This window comes from Lepisosteus oculatus, chromosome 21 (assembly GCF_040954835.1).
Source record: "Lepisosteus oculatus isolate fLepOcu1 chromosome 21, fLepOcu1.hap2, whole genome shotgun sequence".
NCBI lineage: Eukaryota > Metazoa > Chordata > Actinopteri > Semionotiformes > Lepisosteidae > Lepisosteus > Lepisosteus oculatus.
Window position 1 is genome coordinate 445,715 of NC_090716.1, and position 20,253 is coordinate 465,967.

General features: G+C 52.2%; 1 protein-coding gene across 1 annotated transcript; it reads right to left on the reverse strand.

Annotated features, from left to right (window-relative positions):
* Positions 1-33: 33 nt before the first annotated feature.
* Positions 34-19,503, reverse strand: epx (eosinophil peroxidase). The gene is made up of 16 exons (XM_069181572.1): positions 18,818-19,503; positions 18,640-18,730; positions 18,449-18,542; positions 16,992-17,176; positions 14,859-14,991; positions 13,594-13,723; positions 11,713-11,916; positions 10,077-10,428; positions 9,838-9,998; positions 6,031-6,289; positions 5,348-5,518; positions 3,369-3,606; positions 2,185-2,384; positions 955-1,119; positions 595-872; positions 34-317 (listed from the first exon to the last, which is right to left on the reverse strand). Exons 1-16 carry the CDS (start codon positions 18,818-18,820, stop codon positions 219-221), a joined length of 2,763 nt encoding a protein of 920 aa, XP_069037673.1. The 5' UTR covers positions 18,821-19,503; the 3' UTR covers positions 34-218.
* Positions 19,504-20,253: the final 750 nt, after the last annotated feature.

The window sequence follows — 20,253 nt, forward strand, 5'->3', positions numbered from 1 at the left end:
GAACAACATTCACCCAAGGAGAGCAGTGTAAACTCTGCCAGTTTAATAGGAAGCAAAGACATTTCTGTCAGGTGCCTGACGCAGTATTACAGGAAACTACTGTGAGTATATGAGTCTAGAGACGGACCAGCTGTGCGATGAGTGTGTGTTATTAGCACATGGACGCAGTCTGATTGGTCTGTAATCGCTAGTCTCGTTGTGGCCCCTCCCCTTTCTTCTCAGTGGTGTGTCCTTCCCCGGCGGGGAATTGGACAATTCTCGGCCCCGCCTCCTTTCCGCAGCATCCACCAATCATAGGCTGTCGTCTCTTGCCAACCCTGCGGAGTGACAGTGGGATATTTCCCTCAGAGTTGGTCCTCATGGCTGCTCTCCTGCACCTATCACTGGACAGGTGTCCAGTCCTGAGACCGTGCCAATCTGGTTTTGGCGTTTGCAAACTGATCTTTTATGAATTTTTAGTTCCCCCGAGAAGTTTCACACCCGAATAGAGACAGAAAATGGCACGATCCCAGGTCTAATTGGGTTGAATTGGTCTTTAACGAACTGGACAGCTTCCATGTTTCCGGGCCCCACTTTCAGCCAATAGCAACCCACCTCCTGTAGCATGTGACCACCAGCAACAGCAGAGCCACGCCTCCCGTCACTGCCATCACCGCGGCGACCACGGAGGTCACATGGGGCGAGGGGGCCGTCCCCTTGTCTGAGGGAGGAAGAGGAGGGAGACGCCGTGACTGGAGGGAGGAGAGAAGAGCGACCAGGCTGTCTCACAGGGAGGGGCGATGGCTCACCTGTGCACAGGTGGGACCCCGGCGTGTTGACGCAGGTGTCCGAGGGCGGGCAGGGCGCAGGGAAGCTGGCACACTCGTCAATATCTGAAAGACACAGCACAGCCCTGACAGCGCAGGCTGCGGGTTCAAGCAGGGCGGGCGGGGCCTGGGAGGGCACGGGCTGTACCTTGGCAGGCGGGGGGAGCTGGGCGCCACTGCCCACTGTGGGGGTCACAGGTCACGGAAGGGGAGCCCCGCAGCTGGTAACCACGGCGACACTCGTAGAGGACCGCGGCGCCACAGCGCAGGGAGAAGCCGTGTGCCAGGCGGGGAACCGCGCCGCAGTGGGGGTCTGAGAGGGGGGGTCACCACAGACAGAGCATCAGCAGGCCCTCTCTCCTGTGTCCTCCTCTCCCTCCTCCTCTCCTCTCTCATCTGTGTCCTCCTCTCTCCTCTCTTCACCTGTCCTCCTATCCCTCGCCTCTCTCTCTCCTCTCTCACCTGTGGCCTCCTGTCCCTCTCCTCTCTCACCTGTGTCCTCCTATCCCTCTCCCCTCTGTCTCCTCTCTCTCCTTTCTCTCTCCTCTCTCCTCTCTCACCTTTGTTCTCCTCTCAATTCAGTTCAATTCAAGGTGCTTTATTGGCTTGACCAATGAGTAAAATCAGCGTTGCCAAAGCAAAACAAATACAATTAACATATAAAATCTAGATATTTACAGTACAGACACAGATAAGATAAGAATGTAGTATTCGTATTCCTCAGGCTGGGACAGGAGATCACACACTGTATTATTATTGAGAGACAGGCTCACTGTCTGCTCCTCAGGCTGGGACAGGAGATCACACACTATATTATTATTATTATTGAGAGACGGGCTCACTGTCTGTTCCTCAGGCTGTGATAGGAGATCACACATTGTATTATTATTATTGAGAGACAGGCTCACTGTTCCTCAGGCTGGGACAGGAGATCACACACTGTATTATTATTATTGAGAGACAGGCTCACTGTTCCTCAGGCTGGGACAGGAGATCACACATTGTATTATTATTATTGAGAGACAGGCTCACTGTCTGTTCCTCAGGCTGGGACAGGAGATCACACACTGTATTATTATTATTGAGAGACAGGCTCACTGTTCCTCAGGCTGTGACAGGAGATCACACACTGTATTATTATTTTAAAGAGACAGGCTCACTGTCTGTTCCTCAGGCTGAGACAGGAGATGACATACTGGGTTACCAGTTCAACTGAGTTCTCTACTCCCTCTACAGGTAGGATTGCGAGTAGTGATTCTGGGAGTTTTGGGAATTCTTGGATTAGATTTGTAAATGTAGGGAAGAATGTTCCCAGAATATCTGCCAGAATATCTGTCCTCCTCTCTCTCTCACCTGTGTCCTCCTCTCTCTCTCTCACCTGTGTCCTCCTCTCTCCAGGCAGACAGGTTGAGGCGTGCGATGCTGCTGTGACCACAGGGCAGCAGGGCTCCGTGTGTGAACACATCGGCAGGCACACGCGTGATGTCCGTGTTGTCACAGATGATGCGGGACAGAGAGGCCTTGTGCAGCTCAGCCCTCTGAGCGGCGGTGAACACGTCCTCCTTCTGCCACCAGAACCTGGGGCAGAGAGAGACAGAGGGAGCAGCTGGGACTGGCACTGTTCTCGATGCACGAGCATCTGGAGGTGCTGTATGAGACTTTATTACCAGTGTGCTGCTGTAATACTGTCAGGACACTGGAGCTGTACTGTACACTGTACTGTCAGGACACTGTAGCTGTACTGTACTGTACACTGTACTGTCAGGACACTGGAGCTGTACTGTACACTGTACTGTCAGGACACTGGAGCTGTACTGTACTGTACACTGTACTGTCAGGACACTGGAGCTGTACTGTACTGTCAGGACACTGGAGCTGTACTGCACTGTACACTGTACTGTCAGGACACTGGAGCTGTACTGTACACTGTACTGTCAGGACACTGGAGCTGTACTGCACTGTACACTGTACTGTCAGGACACTGGAGCTGTACTGTACTGTCAGGACACTAGCTCTATACTGTACACTGTACTGTCAGGACACTGGAGCTGTACTGTACTGTCAGGACACTAGCTCTATACTGTACACTGTACTGTCAGGACAGTGGAGCTGTACTGTACTGTCAGGACACTGGAGCTGTACTGTACTGTACTGTCAGGACACTGCTGCTGTACTGTACTGTCAGGACACTGGAGCTGTACTGTACACTGTACTGTCAGGACACTGGAGCTGTACTGTACTGTCAGGACACTGCTGCTGTACTGTACTGTACTGTCAGGACACTGGAGCTGTACTGTACTGTACACTGTACTGTCAGGACACTGGAGCTGTACTGTACTGTCAGGACACTGCTGCTGTACTGTACTGTACTGTCAGGACACTGGAGCTGTACTGTACACTGTACTGTCAGGACACTGGAGCTGTACTGTACTATACACTGTAAGGTCAGGACGCTGGAGCTGTACTATACTGTACACTGTACTGACAGTGGTGGTACTGGTGCTGTACTGTCAGTGCTCCACAGGCCCTGTATTACCAGATCGGACCTACAGATGTGCTCACCGGTCTCCATCCCTCAGAGCTCTGAACTGTCGCCCCAGGAGGCAGGCGAGCAGGGGCCCCACTCGGCCCCCAGGGAGGGCTGGCTCAGCGATGGCCCCCACCCACACATCCACATTCTCGGGCGTCCCGTACAGAGAGAGAAGCTTCCTGGACAGGGTGGCACTGCCCAGCACGCGGGCCAGCTCCGTCTCATTGAGAGGCACAGACAGACCACACAGGTGGCGCCATACCCCGTAACCTAGGAGACAGGCCAGGACACATCAGGACGTTCCTGAGAGAGCAGCAGTGTCAGAGGTCATCACACATCAGGACTGTCCTGAGAGAGCAGCAGGGTCAGAGGTTATCACACATCAGGACTGTCCTGAGAGAGCAGCAGGGTCAGAGGTCCCCACACATCAGGACTGTCCTGAGAGAGCAGCAGGGTCAGGGGTCACCACACAGGACTGTCCTGAGAGAGCAGCAGGGTCAGAGGTCATCACACATCAGGACTGTCCTGAGAGAGCAGCAGGGTCAGAGGTCATCACACAGGACTGTCCTGAGAGAGCAGCAGGGTCAGAGGTCATCACACATCAGGACGTTCCTGAGAGAGCAGCAGGGTCAGAGGTCCCCACACATCAGGACTGTCCTGAGAGAGCAGCAGGGTCAGGGGTCACCACACAGGACTGTCCTGAGAGAGCAGCAGGGTCAGAGGTCATCACACATCAGGACTGTCCTGAGAGAGCAGCAGGGTCAGGGGTCACCACACAGGACTGTCCTGAGAGAGCAGCAGGGTCAGAGGTCATCACACAGGACTGTCCTGAGAGAGCAGCAGTGTCAGAGGTCACCACACAGGACTGTCCTGAGAGAGCAGCAGGGTCAGGGGTCACCACACAGGACTGTCCTGAGAGAGCAGCAGGGTCAGAGGTCATCACACACCAGGACTGTCCTGAGAGAGCAGCAGGGTCAGAGGTCATCACACATCAGGACTGTCCTGAGAGAGCAGCAGGGTCAGAGGTCATCACACAGGACTGTCCTGAGAGAGCAGCAGTGTCAGAGGTCATCACACAGGACTGTCCTGAGAGAGCAGCAGGGTCAGAGGTCATCACACATCAGGACTGTCCTGAGAGAGCAGCAGGGTCAGAGGTCATCACACATCAGGACTGTCCTGAGAGAGCAGCAGGGTCAGAGGTCCCCACACAGGACTGTCCTGAGAGAGCAGCAGGGTCAGAGGTCATCACACAGGACTGTCCTGAGAGAGCAGCAGTGTCAGAGGTCATCACACAGGACTGTCCTGAGAGAGCAGCAGGGTCAGAGGTCATCACACAGGACTGTCTTGAGAGAGCAGCAGGGTCAGAGGTCATCACACATCAGGACTGTCCTGAGAGAGCAGCAGGGTCAGAGGTCCCCACACAGGACTGTCCTGAGAGAGCAGCAGGGTCAGAGGTCATCACACAGGACTGTCCTGAGAGAGCAGCAGTGTCAGAGGTCATCACACAGGACTGTCCTGAGAGAGCAGCAGGGTCAGAGGTCATCACACAGGACTGTCCTGAGAGAGCAGCAGTGTCAGAGGTCACCACACAGGACTGTCCTGAGAGAGCAGCAGGGTCAGAGGTCACCACACAGGACTGTCCTGAGAGAGCAGCAGGGTCAGAGGTCATCACACAGGACTGTCCTGAGAGAGCAGCAGGGTCAGAGGTCACCACACAGGACTGTCCTGAGAGAGCAGCAGGGTCAGAGGTCCCCACACATCAGGACTGTCCTGAGAGAGCAGCAGGGTCAGAGGTCATCACACATCAGGACTGTCCTGAGAGAGCAGCAGGGTCAGAGGTCATCACACATCAGGACTGTCCTGAGAGAGCAGCAGGGTCAGAGGTCATCACACAGGACTGTCCTGAGAGAGCAGCAGAGTCAGAGGTCATCACACATCAGGACTGTGCTGAGGGAGGAGCTCCCCCAGGAGTGGGCAGGCATGAGGGTCAGAGGTCAGTTTGGCAGAGTACCGGGGAGCCCGTGGTCGCGCCCTCGCTGCAGGTTCAGAGCGCCCAGGTCGAGCGCCAGCCCACCCTGAGCCTGGAACAGCCTCTCGGTCAGCTCCTCCACCATCATCTGGCTGGGGGTCTGCAGCTTCGCCCGGGCCACCAGCATCCCACGCAGCACAGGGGCAATACCACCTGGGGCAACAGGAGACGGAACAACTGAGAGGCACAGGGTATCTTCCCCCCAGTACTGGCAGAGCTCCAGTACAGTGTTCAGGGCTCTCAGACAGCAACAGGGGGTCCTACCCTCCTGTGAGCAGAGACTGTACAGTGTTCAGGGCTCTTAGACAGCAACAGGGGATCCTACCCTCCTGTGAGCAGAGACTGTACAGTGTTCAGGGCTCTTAGACAGCAACAGGGGATCCTACCCTCCTGTGAGCAGAGACTGTACAGTGTTCAGGGCTCTTAGACAGCAACAGGGGGTCCTACCCTCCTGTGAGCAGAGACTGTACAGTGTTCAGGGCTCTTAGACAGCAACAGGGGGTCCTACCCTCCTGTGAGCAGAGACTGTACAGTGTTCAGGGCTCTTAGACAGCAACAGAGGATCCTACCCTCCTGTGAGCAGAGACTGTACAGAGTTTAAGGGTTAGTTTAAGGGTGTCCTACCCTCCTCTGAGGAGGATTGTACAGTGGTCAGGGCGTCCTACCCTCCTTTATGATCCTCCAGGAGGAGAAGAGTGACTGGTGGAGCAGCAGGCTGGGGTGGGCGGAGCTGGGGGCGTAGTTGTCGTCGAGCCGCAGGACGACGGGCTGGACGGTCACATGGGCAAACCGGAAGGCTGCAGTGGCGAACACATTGGCAATGCGCGGGTCGGTCTGCTCGCTGTACCCCGCATACACAGGCAGGAGGCGCTGGTGGGCTTCACGTCCCAGGATCCTTGGCAAATACTGATCCCATGTCAACACCTCACAGAGAGAGCAGGAGGAGTGAGAGAGGCAGATTCACAGAGAGAGCAGGAGTGAGAGAGGCAGATTCATGGAGAGGAGGAGGAGAGAGGCAGATTCACAGAAAGAGCAGGAGGAGTGAGAGAGGGAGATTCACAGAGAGCAGGAGGAGTGAGAGAGGCAGATTCACAGAGAGCAGGAGGAGTGAGAGAGGCAGATTCACAGAGAGCAGGAGTGAGAGAGGGAGATTCACAGAGAGCAGGAGGAGTGAGAGAGGCAGATTCACAGAGAGAGCAGGAGTGAGAGAGGGAGATTCACAGAGAGCAGGAGGAGTGAGAGAGGCAGATTCACAGAGAGCAGGAGGAGTGAGAGAGGGAGATTCACAGAGAGCAGGAGGAGTGAGAGAGGCAGATTCAAAGAGAGAGCAGGAGTGAGAGAGGGAGATTCACAGAGAGCAGGAGGAGTGAGAGAGGCAGATTCACAGAGAGAGCAGGAGTGAGAGAGGGAGATTCACAGAGAGAGCAGGAGAGAGAGGGAGATTCACAGAGAGAGCAGGAGTGAGAGAGGGAGATTCACAGAGAGCAGGAGGAGTGAGAGAGGCAGATTCACAGAGAGATTCATCGGAGTGCAAAAACATCAGAAATGCACTACGAAAAGTCTCAAATGAAAAACACGGACAACCACACAACACAGATCTGCGACTCAGGTACTGTGACATGGTAAAACTTTACAAACACACGCTGAAAAAGAAAAGAAACACATACATAGACAAACAACTTGCAGAAATTGAGGAGTCACTAAATCAGAATTGTTTCTGGGAGAAGTGGAACAACTTAAACAAATCAAAACCAGAAGAATTGGCCATCCAAAATGGAACAATCTGGCAAACATACTTTGAAAATCTCTATGAAAAGCTCCCAAATACAAATCAATCAGACCAAAACACCATTTATGAAAAACTCAAAATTTTGGAATTGGCTATCAAAGACAACCAAAACCCCTTAGACTCCCCAATCACTGAGCAGGAGCTACTGGACAAACTCCAGGCCCTCAGACCACGCAAAGCCTGTGGCCATGATGGAGTCATAAATGAGATGCTGAGACACAGCAGCCCAAAGTTGCAACAAGCCCTGCTCAAACTCCTCAATCTCATCATGACAGCCGGATGTTTCCCCGAGGCCTGGAACCAAGGACTGATCACGCCCATCTATAAGAGTGGAGATAAACTCGATCCCAACAACTACCGGGGCATCTGTGTGAACAGTAACCTGGGGAAGGTATTCTGCAGTATCCTAAATACACGAATACTGGCCTTCCTTACCGAACACAATGTCCTGAGTAAAAGTCAGATTGGCTTCTTGCCAGATCACCGCACATCTGATCACATTTACACCCTACACACACTGATAGACAAACACGTCCACCAAAAACACAAAGGAAAAATTTTTGCCTGCTTTGTCGATTTCAAAAAAGCATTTGACTCGATTTGGCATGAGAGATTGTTTTATAAACTACTCCAAAGTGGCATAGGGGGCAAAGTGTACGACATAATTAAATCAATGTATTCAGAGAGCAAATGTGCAGTGAAAATTGGAAACAAAAGGACTAAATTCTTCACCCAAGGCCGCGGGGTGAGACAGGGCTGCAGCCTGAGCCCAACACTGTTCAATATCTATATCAATGAATTAGCAGGAATGTTGGAGCAGTCTGCAGCTCCTGGTCTTACACTACACGACACAGAAATCAAGTTCCTGCTCTACGCAGATGACCTGGTCCTGCTGTCGCCCACAGAACAGGGGCTGCAGCAGAACCTGGCACTGCTGGAGCAGTACTGTCAGACCTGGGCACTGACAGTCAATCTGGACAAGACCAGAGTCATGGTTTTCCAGAAGAAAGCCAGACCTCAGGGAAACAGGTACAAATTCACACTGAACAACAACACATTGGAGCACACATCCAGCTACACATATCTCGGTCTCACCATCAGCTCTTCCGGGAGTTTTGACCTGGCAGTGAAGGCACTGAGGGAGAAGGCACTCAGGGCTTTCTACACAATAAGAAGGAGGCTCTTCAACATCAACCCACCAACAAGAATCTGGCTCCAAATATTTGAAAGTGTAATCCAACCCATTGCCCTATACGGCAGTGAAGTTTGGGGTCCACTCACAGACCAGGATTACACCCAATGGGACAAACACCCCACAGAAACTCTGCACATGGAGATCTGTAGAATCATCCTCCGTGTGCAGAGAAAAACTCCTAACAACGGGTGCAGGGCCGAATTAGGCCAGTACCCACTATTGATAAACATACAGAAAAGAATATTAAAGTATTGGCTACACCTAAAAAACAGTGACCAAAATTCCTACCACCACAAAGCCCTGCTGAGCCCAAAACAGAGCCCCCTGAGCCAGCTGGTCCTGAGGCTCACTGACCTGAGCCACACCAACACTAACCAGCCTCAGGACAGCACTGCTAGAGCACCACAACCCAGACTCAACCACATCACAGCACAGATCAAACAGCAATATCTCACACACTGGGACACACACACACAAACACAACATAAACTGGAATGCTACAGAACCTTAAACAGACAATACACACTAGCTGAATATTTGACCAAAATAAAAAATAACAAACAGAAACAGACCCTGACGAAGTACAGGCTCAGTGACCACAACCTGGCCATAGAAACTGGGCGACACAGGCAGACCTGGCTGCCCAGAGAGGACAGGCTGTGCTCCCACTGCCAGCAGGGAGAAATAGAGACAGAGGTGCACTTCCTACTGCACTGTGACAGATACTCTGGGATTAGAGAAACATTCTTCCCGAAATTCAGAAATCTAATCCCAGAGTTCCCACACCTGCCAAAACCACAACAGGTCCCAATCCTACTGGGAGAGGGAGGAGGGAACTCAGTTGATCTGGCAGCCCAGTATGTGATCTCCTGTCACAGCCTGAGGAACAGTGAGTCCGTCTCCCAATAATGCTCCAGCCGCCTACAGTATATGTCGATATTATATAATATGTCTTTGTTGTAAATGTCTGTAACATGTCTGTAGATTTTATTTTACTTCTATTTTTTGTTTTGTTCTATGTTAATTTTATTATTTTTATTTGCTTTGGCAACACTGATTGTACCCATCGGTCATGCTAATAAAGCACCTTGAATTGAATTGAATTGAATTGAGAGAGCAGGAGGAGTGAGAGAGGGAGATTCACAGAGAGCAGGAGGAGTGAGAGAGGCAGATTCACAGAGAGAGCAGGAGTGAGAGAGGGAGATTCACAGAGAGAGCAGGAGTGAGAGAGGGAGATTCACAGAGAGAGCAGGAGTGAGAGAGGGAGATTCACAGAGAGTAGGAGGAGTGAGAGAGGCAGATTCACAGAGAGCAGGAGGAGTGAGAGAGGGAGATTCACAGAGAGAGCAGGAGGAGTGAGAGAGGCAGATTCATGGAGAGGAGGAGGAGGGGGAGAGGCAGATTCAGAGACAGAGAGAGAGAGGAATGAGAAGATTGATAGCGAGAGGGAGAGGAGCAGGGCGATGGACACAGCAAGAGGGAGGACACCTGGTGTATAGCGCCCACGATCTTCCTGGCCTCCTGGTACAGCGTGCCTGGGCTCCAGTGCGGGTTGAGCTCGTGCAGGGCGAGCCCCAGCCGGTTGTGCTCCCGCAGGAAGAGCGTGTGCAGAGCCAGCATGCCCAGGTGCTCGTTGGCGCGGGAGTCTCCTGGGGGAGAGCGAGAGGGGGAGGGCGGGTCAGGGCGGGGGCGCGCGTCAGGGGCAGCGGCGGGGGAGCGGTCAGTACCGGCCATGAAGCAGGACGAGCCGTTGCGGGGGGCGGAGGGCGGCGCGCAGGCGTCTGGCAGGCCGGGGGGCCGGGGCAGGAAGGGCAGGAGGGGGCGGCCCAGGTCGGACACGCGGGCGTTCACCGTCAGCAGCCCCTGGGGGGACCCCCGGTCGCGCAGCTGGGCGGCCAGCGAGGGGGCGCTGCCGTACACCATGCTGGCGTCCACGAAGGCGGTGATGGCGTTCAGCTGCTCGCGCGGCCACGGCGTCACCGGGGCAACCCCATCTGGGCCCCCAGGGGTACAGCTCGGAGCCGAGCGGAAGAACGGGAGACAGCCCTCGAGACTGGAGCGCGGATCAGAGAGAGGGACCTGGGAGAGACACTCCAGGACATGAACACTGCACTGAGAGAGAGAGGGGTTCATACAGACACACTGACTGGACAGTCCAGTACATTAACACTGCACTGAGAGAGAGAGGGGTTCATACAGACACACTGACTGGACACTCCAGTACATTAACACTGCACTGAGAGAGAGAGGGGTTAATACAGACACACTGACTGGACACTCCAGCACATTAACACTGCACTGAGAGAGAGAGGGGTTCATACAGACACACTGACTGGACACTCCAGTACATTAACACTGCACTGAGAGAGAGGGGTTCATACAGACACACTGACTGGACACTCCAGTACATGAACACTGCACTGAGAGAGACAGGGGTTAATACACACACACTGACTGGACACTCCAGTACATTAACACTGAGAGAGAGGGGTTAATACAGACACACTGACTGGACACTCCAGTACATTAACACTGCACTGAGAGAGAGGGGTTAATACAGACACACTGACTGGACACCCCAGTACATTAACACTGCACTGAGAGAGAGGGGTTCATACACACACTGACTGGACACTCCAGTACATTAACACTGCACTGAGAGAGAGAGGGGTTAATACAGACACACTGACTGGACACTCCAGTACATTAACACTGCACTGAGAGAGAGGGGTTCATACAGACACACTGACTGGACACTCCAGTACATTAACACTGCACTGAGAGAGAGGGGTTCATACAGACACACTGACTGGACACTCCAGTACATGGACACTGCACTGAGAGAGAGAGGGGTTAATACAGACACACTGACTGGACACTCCAGTACATTAACACTGCACTGAGAGAGAGGGGTTCATACAGACACACTGACTGGACACTCCAGTACATGAACACTGCACTGAGAGAGAGAGGGGTTCATACAGACACACTGACTGGACACTCCAGTACATGGACACTGCACTGAGAGAGAGAGGGGTTAATACAGACACACTGACTGGACACTCCAGTACATTAACACTGCACTGAGAGAGAGAGGGGTTCATACAGACACACTGACTGGACACTCCAGTACATTAACACTGCACTGAGAGAGAGGGGTTCATACAGACACACTGACTGGACACTCCAGTACATTAACACTGCACTGAGAGAGAGGGGTTAATACAGACAACTGACTGGACACTCCAGTACATGAACACTGCACTGAGAGAGAGAGAGGGGTTCATACAGACACACTGACTGGACACTCCAGTACATTAACACTGAAGGGATGGAGAGTGAGAGAAAGGATGTTTTTAATACCTTTATGGGGAAACATGGGCTGTTTTGGCTGCAGGTATGAGCACAGTCTGCCCCAGACAGGAAGTCTGCTGTGCTGCCGCTCTGGGGGGTCAAGTCCAGGTCATGGTCAATCCACTGGCCCCATTCCACCAGCACCTGGGTCAGCGAGTCCAGAGAGATCTCCTCATTGGGTGTGTGGAGCACCAGCTGGGAGACCTGTCTGACCTGCAGAGACGAGGCAACACTGGGGCTGAGTCTGGACCTTCAGTTAGCCTGTGACTGTGCCATACACTCCACTTTACCGCACTAGAACACACATCAGTGTACGGGGAATACACTGTGCAATAAAGGGCACTGTCCACTATACAAGAAATACAAGGCACTTTATAATACACCACACTGCAGTAGCGTACACTGCACTGTACGAGGAATACAGTGCACAGTGTGTGGACTACAGTACACAGTGTGCTGGGAACAGTGTTCAGTGTGTGGAGCACTGTAAACTGTGTGGAGTACAGTGTGTAGAGCACTGTGCACAATGTGTGGAGTACAGTACAGAATGTGTTGGGAACAGTGTTCAGTGTGTTGAGCACTGTGCACTGTGTGTGGAGTACAGTGTGTGGAGTACTGTGCAGTATGTGTGGAGTACAGTACACAATGTGTTGGGAACAGTGTTCAGTGTGTTGAGCACTGTGCACTGTGTGTGGAGTATAGTGTACAGTGTGTGGAGTACAGTGTACAGTGTATGGAGTACAGTACACAGTGTGTTGGGAACAGTGTTCAGTGTGTTGAGCACTGTGCACTGTGTGTGGAGTACAGTGTGTGGAGTACAGTGTACAGTGTGAGGAGTATAGTACACAGTGTGCTGGGAACAGTGTTCAGTGTGTGGAGCACTGTGCACTGTGTGTGGAGTATAGTGTACAGTGTGTGGAGTACAGTACACAGTGTATGGAGTACAGTACACAGTGTGTTGGGAACAGTGTTCAGTGTGTGGAGCACTGTGCACAATGTGTGGAGTACAGTACAGAATGTGTTGGGAACAGTGTTCAGTGTGTTGAGCACTGTGCACTGTGTGTGGAGTATAGTGTACAGTGTGTGGAGTACAGTGTACAGTGTATGGAGTACAGTACACAGTGTGTTGGGAACAGTGTTCAGTGTGTTGAGCACTGTGCACTGTGTGTGGAGTACAGTGTGTGGAGTACAGTGTACAGTGTGTGGAGTATAGTACACAGTGTGTGGAGTACAGTGTACAGTATGTGGAGTACAGTACACAGTGTGTGGAGTACAGTGTACAGTGTGTGGAGTATAGTACACAGTGTGCTGGGAACAGTGTTCAGTGTGTGGAGCACTGTGCACTGTGTGTGGAGTACAGTGTACAGTGTGTGGAGTATAGTACACAGTGTGCTGGGAACAGTGTTCAGTGTGTGGAGCACTGTGCACTGTGTGTGGAGTATAGTGTACAGTGTGTGGAGTACAGTACACAGTGTGTGGAGTACAGTGTACAGTGTATGGAGTACAGTACACAGTGTGTTGGGAACAGTGTTCAGTGTGTGGAGCACAGTGCATTTTTTCAGTGTCATATGTTGCCAGATGAAAAGAACCTGATCTCTGGTGTTGGACACTGATGAAGACGGGCTTGGCGGACGTGTTCGAAGTCTTGAGAGCTCTGGACAGCAGTAAAGCTAATGGGCTCGAGAATGAGCAGGGAACCCTGGGGCTGGGACACAGGTACAGGCTGGGTCATTTCTGATTCGCTGACGAGAATGAAGCGCGCTCGTTTAAACTCGGCTGTCACGTGGAGTGGCTGCGGGCAGCTGGCGTGTTCCTCTTCCCCCGTGCAGACGCCCGCTGTCTCCCGGTCCGCTCAGGGGTCCAGCGAGCCGAGGGGAGGAGCGTTCTTACCGGGGGCAGGGGGTGTCCGTTGTAGCGGTGCTGGGGGTCCCAGCTGCGGGGGGCGCTGCGACCGTCCTCGTACTGTGCTGGCAGCCAGCGAGCGTAGGGGGTGTTGGCCGCACCCCAGCGGGGGTGCTTCCTGCTCGGGGTCAGAGGTCACAGGTCAGACAGGTCACAGCAGAGCAAGGAGCAATATTAATTATCACACTGTCAATAGCATTGATCAAACAAGGCGAGGCCATGATCATTGCCGTTACTGCTAGAATATTGATCAACAATTTTAACAATATTACTCCTGTTAATACTTCCATTATTAATAGTGTCAAGTTCATGAATACAACTGGAATTGCACTAAAAATGTAATAACAGCATCAAGATTATAGCAGCAATTTTAATACTTATGTAGTACTCATGAAATGATAATTGTAGGACGGATGCTACTGATTGTAATTAGTATTGTTGCAATTCATATTCAAGGGTATGATCCTAGGGAAAAATATACAAGGGTAATTGTGCAGCTGTTGTACTGTTGTGTAGCTGTGTAGATACACAGCTGTACATGTTCTTCATCTCTATAACTTCTGATGTCACCAGGGAAAGGGGCAGGGTTATTTTACTCTAAAAACCAACTCTTCCAGTTTCTGGTAGTATGTCCCTACCTAGATGGCTCACCAGACTGATCAAGATAGTTTCAAGATGGCTTCCACCTGAAAAGGCTGTATCTGCCATCAAGAGATCAGGAATCATCTGTGTGCCCTGGCCAGCCTGTATAAGCCGAATATGGAGGATGTGGCTGCCTGCTAGCTGCTTGGTGGTGACTATGAGCTGCTTCTGCTGCTGCTGTACTTGTGTGAGTGGTGTTTCCTGGGGCTGGGGAGCTGTCCTGCTGTCCAGGTACAGTTGCACTGCCCGGAGAAGTACTAAACGTGGACCCAAGAGTGAGGAGTTGGTTCGTTTTGCTTTAAGACAAGTCCTGGAATTTCATGTGGCTGAAGAATCCAGTATCACCACACTTTCTGTTGATGGTCACTGCAGTAAGCAGTGTGTTTGAAAGTGCTGAGCGGAACCAGTCTGAGTTGTGCAGTTGTGTACCTGTTGTTGCACTCTCCTGTGATGGAGTGGTACCGGTCTGAGTTGTGCCGTTGTGTACCTATTGTTGCACTCTCCTGTGATGGAGTGGTACGGGTCTGAGTTGTGTAGCTGTGCAGTTGTGGACCTGTTGTTGCACTCTCCTGTGATGGAGCGAAACCAGTCTGAGTTGTGTAGTTGTGTACCTGTTGTTGCACTCTCCTGTGATGGAGCGGTACCGGTCTGAGAGACAGTCTGTCTCGCACTGCAGGGGCTGGAGCTCGGACAAGCAGCCTGTTGCCTCGGCAACTGTCTCCATGTCTTGGGTACTGAGCATCTCTGAGAGAAGAACCAACAGGTTACTACTGCACTGAGAACAGGGCCCACACTGCTGGAGAGAGAGAGAGCTGGTCCTGAGGCTCACTGACCTGAGCCACACCGACACTAACCAGCATCAGGACAGCACTGCTAGAGCACCACAACTCAGACTCAACCACATCACAGCACAGATCAAACAGCAATATCTCACACACTGGGATACACACACACAAACACAACATAAACTGGAATGCTACAGAACCCTTAACAGACACTAGCCGAATATTTGACCAAGATAAGAAACAGACCCGGATGAAGTACAGGCTCAGTGACCACAGCCTGGCCAGAGAAACTGGGCGACACAGGCAGACCTGGCTGCCCAGAGAGGACAGGCTGTGCTCCCACTGCCAGCGGGGAGAAATAGAGACAGAGGTGCACTTCCTACTGCACTGTGACAGATACTCTGGGATTAGAGAAACATTCTTCCTTAAATTCAGAAATCTAGTCCCAGAGTTCCCACACTTGCCAGAATCACAACAGGTCCCAATCCTACTGGGAGAGGGAGGAGGGAACTCAGTTGAACTGGCAGCCCAGTATGTGATCTCTTGTCACAGTCTGAGGAACAGTGAATCTGTCTCCCAATAATGCTCAATATGTTTACAGTATATGTTATAATTTTATGATTTGTCTTTGTTTTAAATGTCTGTAATATGTCTGTAGATTTTATTTTATTTTTATTTTTGTTTTGTTCCGTGCTAGTTTTTTATTATTTTATTTGCTTTGGCAACACTGATTGTGCCCATCGGTCATGCTAATAAAGCACCTTGAATTTGAATTTGAGAGAAAGAAAGAGGGAACAGGGCCCCTTCACTGCTGGAGAGAGGGGGGAGAGGGAGGAGGGAACTCAGTTGAACTGGCAGCCCAGTATGTGATCTCCTGTCAGCCTGAGGAACAGTGAGTCTGTCTCCCAATAATGCTCCATCTGTCTACAGTATATGTAAATATTTTCTAATATGTCTTTGTAAATGTCTGTAGATTTAATTTTACTTTTATTTATTTTTTTGTTCCATGTTAATTTTATTATTTTTATTTGCTTTGGCAACACTGATTGTACCCATCGGTCATGCTAATGAAGCACCTTGAACTGAATTGAATTGAGAGGGGGAACGGGGCCCCCACACTGCTGGGGAGAGAGAGGGGGAACAGGGCCCCCACACTGCTGGAGAGAGAGGGGAGGAACGGGGTCCCCACACTGCTGGAGAGAGGGAGAGAGGGGGGGAACAGGGCCCCCACACTGCTTGAGAGAGGGAGGGGGAACAGGGCCACCACACTGCTGGAGAGAGAGAGGGGGAACAGAGCCCCCATACTGCTGGAGAGAGAGAGGGGGAACAGGGCCCCCACACTGCTGGAGAGAGAGGGGAGGAACGGGGTCCCCACACTGCTGGAGAGAGGGAGAGAGGGGGGGAACAGGGCCCCCACACTGCTGGAGAGAGGGAGAGAGGGGGAACAGGGCCCCCACACTGCTGGAGAGAGAGAGAGAGAGGGGGAACAGGGCCCCCACACTGCTGGAGAGAGAGGGGAGGAACGGGGTCCCCACACTGCTGGAGAGAGGGAGAGAGGGGGGGAACAGGGCCCCCACACTGCTGGAGAGAGGGAGAGAGGGGGGGAACAGGGCCCCCACACTGCTTGAGAGAGGGAGGGGGAACGGGGTCCCCACACTGCTGGAGAGAGGGAGAGAGGGGGGGAACAGGGCCCCCACACTGCTGGAGAGAGGGAGAGAGGGGGAACAGGGCCCCCACACTGCTGGAGAGAGGGAGAGAGAGGGGGAACAGGGCCCCCACACTGCTGGAGAGAGAGGGGAGGAACGGGGTCCCCACACTGCTGGAGAGAGGGAGAGAGGGGGGGAACAGGGCCCCCACACTGCTGGAGAGAGAGAGAGGGGGTGGAATGGGGAGAGAGAGGGGATCAAGGGCAGTAATGGAGGTGGGGGGTAGCTCCACACTGGATAGCACTGCCTGTACCGGAGATGTGGGTCAGGTTGGACGCCTGCAGACCCTGTGTGTACACCATCTCCCGGATCAGCTCCACAGTGTTCTCCAGGAACTCGGCTGCCTGCACCTGGGCCTGTGTCTCCGGGCCCGGTTGCTTGAACAGGGACAGCAGGTCGCTGGGCTGGACTGAGCCCTGGGTCAGAGACACTTTCATCCTGAGAGGGAGACACAGTACCAGGATTTAATTCATACAGTGTGTGATCTCCTGTCCCAGCCTGAGGAACAGACAGTGAGCCTGTCTCTCAATAATAATAATACAGTGTGTGATCTCCTGTCCCAGCCTGAGGAACAGTGAGCCTGTCTCTCAATAATAATAATACAGTGTGTGATCTCCTGTCCCAGCCTGAGGAACAGAAAGTGAGCCTGTCTCTCAATAATAATAATAATAATAATAATAATAATAATAATAATAATAATAATAATAATAATACAGTGTGTGTGATCTCCTGTTCCAGCCTGAGGAACAGACAGTGAGTCTGTCTCTCAATAATAATACAGTGTGTGATCTCCTGTCCCCAGCCTGAAGAACAGACAGTGAGTCTGTCTCAAAATAATACTACTACTACTACTACTAATAATAATAATAATAATACAGTGTGTGATCTGTCACAGCCTGAGGAACAGTGAGCCTGTCTCTCAATAATAATAAAAGCGTGTGATCTCCCGTTCCAGCCTGAGGAACAGCGAGCCTGTCTCTCAATAATAATAATAATAATAATAATAATAATAATAATAATAATAATACAGTGTATGATCTCCTGTCACAGCCTGAGGAACATTGAGCCTGTCTCTCAATAATAATAATACAGTGTGATCTCTGTCCCAGCCTGAGGAACAGACAGTGAACCTGTCTCTCAATAATAATAATACAGTGTGTGATCTCCTGCCCCAGCCTGAGGAACAGACAGTGAGCCTGTCTCTCAATAATAATAATACAGTGTGTGATCTCCTGTAACAGGCTGAGGAACAGACAGTGAGCCTGTCTCTCAATAATAATAATACAGTGTGTGATCTCCTGTCCCAGCCTGAGGAACAGACAGTGAGCCTGTCTCTCAATAATAATAATACAGTGTGTGATCTCCTGTCCCAGCCTGAGGAACAGACAGTGAACCTGTCTCTCAATAATAATAATACAGTGTGTGATCTCCTGTCCCAGCCTGAGGAACAGACAGTGAGCCTGTCTCTCAATAATAATAATACAGTGTGTGATCTCCTGTCCCAGCCTGAGGAACAGTGAGCCTGTCTCTCAATAATAATAATACAGTGTGTGACCTCCTGTCACAGCCTGAGGAACAGACAGTGAGCCTGTCTCTCAATAATAATAATACAGTGTGTCTCAGCCTGAGGAACAATGAGCCTGTCTTTCAATAATGCTCTCGCCAGTGTAAGTGTGCCCAGTGTCTCTCAGTTCTCCAGCTGTCTCTCACCTCTCGCCAGTGTGAGTGTATGCTGCGTCTATCAGTTCTCCAGCTCTCCTGAGGGCCTCGGCCACAAAGTGGCTCCCCGGTCTCGCGCCCCCTGCTGGAGACACAACCGCATATCCGCTTTAACACTGCGACACTAGAGCACAGACAGGAGACATGTGACCAATCAGAGGCCTCTGGGTGTGTCAGCTGACCTGGAGGCAAGTGTGAGGGTATGTCCACGGCAGCAGGAAGTGGCAGGTCAAAGGTCACCGCAAGCCTCAGGATGAGAAGCACAAGGAAGATCTGAAAAGAAAGGGCTGTTGATGAGGCAGGAGAAGTGCGAGCCCGTGCTCCTGCAGCACTGTCAGCGGTCTGCCGAGTTGCTCTTACCATCTCTGCAGTGTCCAGCAGCGTCTCTCGCAGAGCGCTGGGGCTCAGTCCGTGTGTCTCGCTGCTCGGAGAGGGTTATATACCGGCTGAGAGGAGAGGAGTGTCCAGATGTGTCTCTCGCAGAGCGCTGGGGCTCAGTCCATGTGTCTCGCTGCTCGGAGAGGGGTTATATACCGGCTGAGAGGAGAGGAGTGTCCAGATGTGTCTCTCGCAGAGCGCTGGGGCTCAGTCCATGTGTCTTCGCTCGGAGAGGGGTTATATACCGGCTGAGAGGAGAGGAGTGTCCAGATGTGTCTCTCGCAGAGCGCTGGGGCTCAGTCCGTGTGTCTCGCTGCTCGGAGAGGGTTATATACCGGCTGAGAGGAGAGGAGTGTCCAGATGTGTCTCTCGCAGAGCGCTGGGGCTCAGTCCGTGTGTCTCGCTGCTCGGAGAGGGTTATATACCGGCTGAGAGGAGAGGAGTGTCCAGATGTGTCTCTCGCAGAGCGCTGGGGTTCAGTCCATGTGTCTTCGCTCGGAGAGGGGTTATATACCAGCTGAGAGGAGAGGAGTTTCCAGATGTGTCTCTCGCAGAGCGCTGGGGCTCAGTCCGTGTGTCTCGCTGCTCGGAGAGGGTTATATACCGGCTGAGAGGAGAGGAGTGTCCAGATGTGTCTCTCGCAGAGCGCTGGGGCTCAGTCCGTGTGTCTCGCTGCTCGGAGAGGGTTATATAGCGGCTGAGAGGAGAGGAGTGTCCAGATGTGTCTCTCGCAGAGCGCTGGGGCTCAGTCTGTGTGTCTTCGCTTGGAGAGGGTTATATACTGGAATGTCCAGCATCTTCTTATCTGTGCCTCTGGGCTTTCCAGGTGCATTTGTGATGTACCTGCCTGCTCTGCAGGGCCAATCTGATTGGCTGGGACCCAGGGTGCCGATCACCTGGAGAGGGATGAAGAGAAGGAGGAGGAGGAGGGGTGGACGTTCTGACCTTGAGTCTTCGCTGGCTGTCTTTGATCTCACAGGTGTGCTTCTGCAGCGGAACTGAGAGCTGTCTTTCAGCTCCAGGCTCTGCTTGCCAACGGCCAGACTGATGCCACCCCAGTGTTAATACGACTGCTGCGGTTTGTCTCATTTATTAGTATTTTTTTTATCCTTCCCCTTGTGAAGTTTTGTGTATCAGTTGCCAATATGTATTTAGGGTCAGGGTCAGTGTGTAGGGGTCAGTTTGTAGGGGTCAGGGTCAGTGTGTAGGGGTCAGTGTGTAGGGATCAGTGTGTAGTGTCAGGGTCAGTGTGTGTCAGTTGCTCAGCCTCTCTGATTATCACTGGGTTATAACCCATGACCCCCCTCCACCACAACCTGGATCCCCTTAACACTGGAGTGTTAATCTGTATGTGGACTGAGAGAGGAGAGGGAGAGGGAGGGAGAGAGAGTATTAAAGTATTGGCTACACCTAAAAAA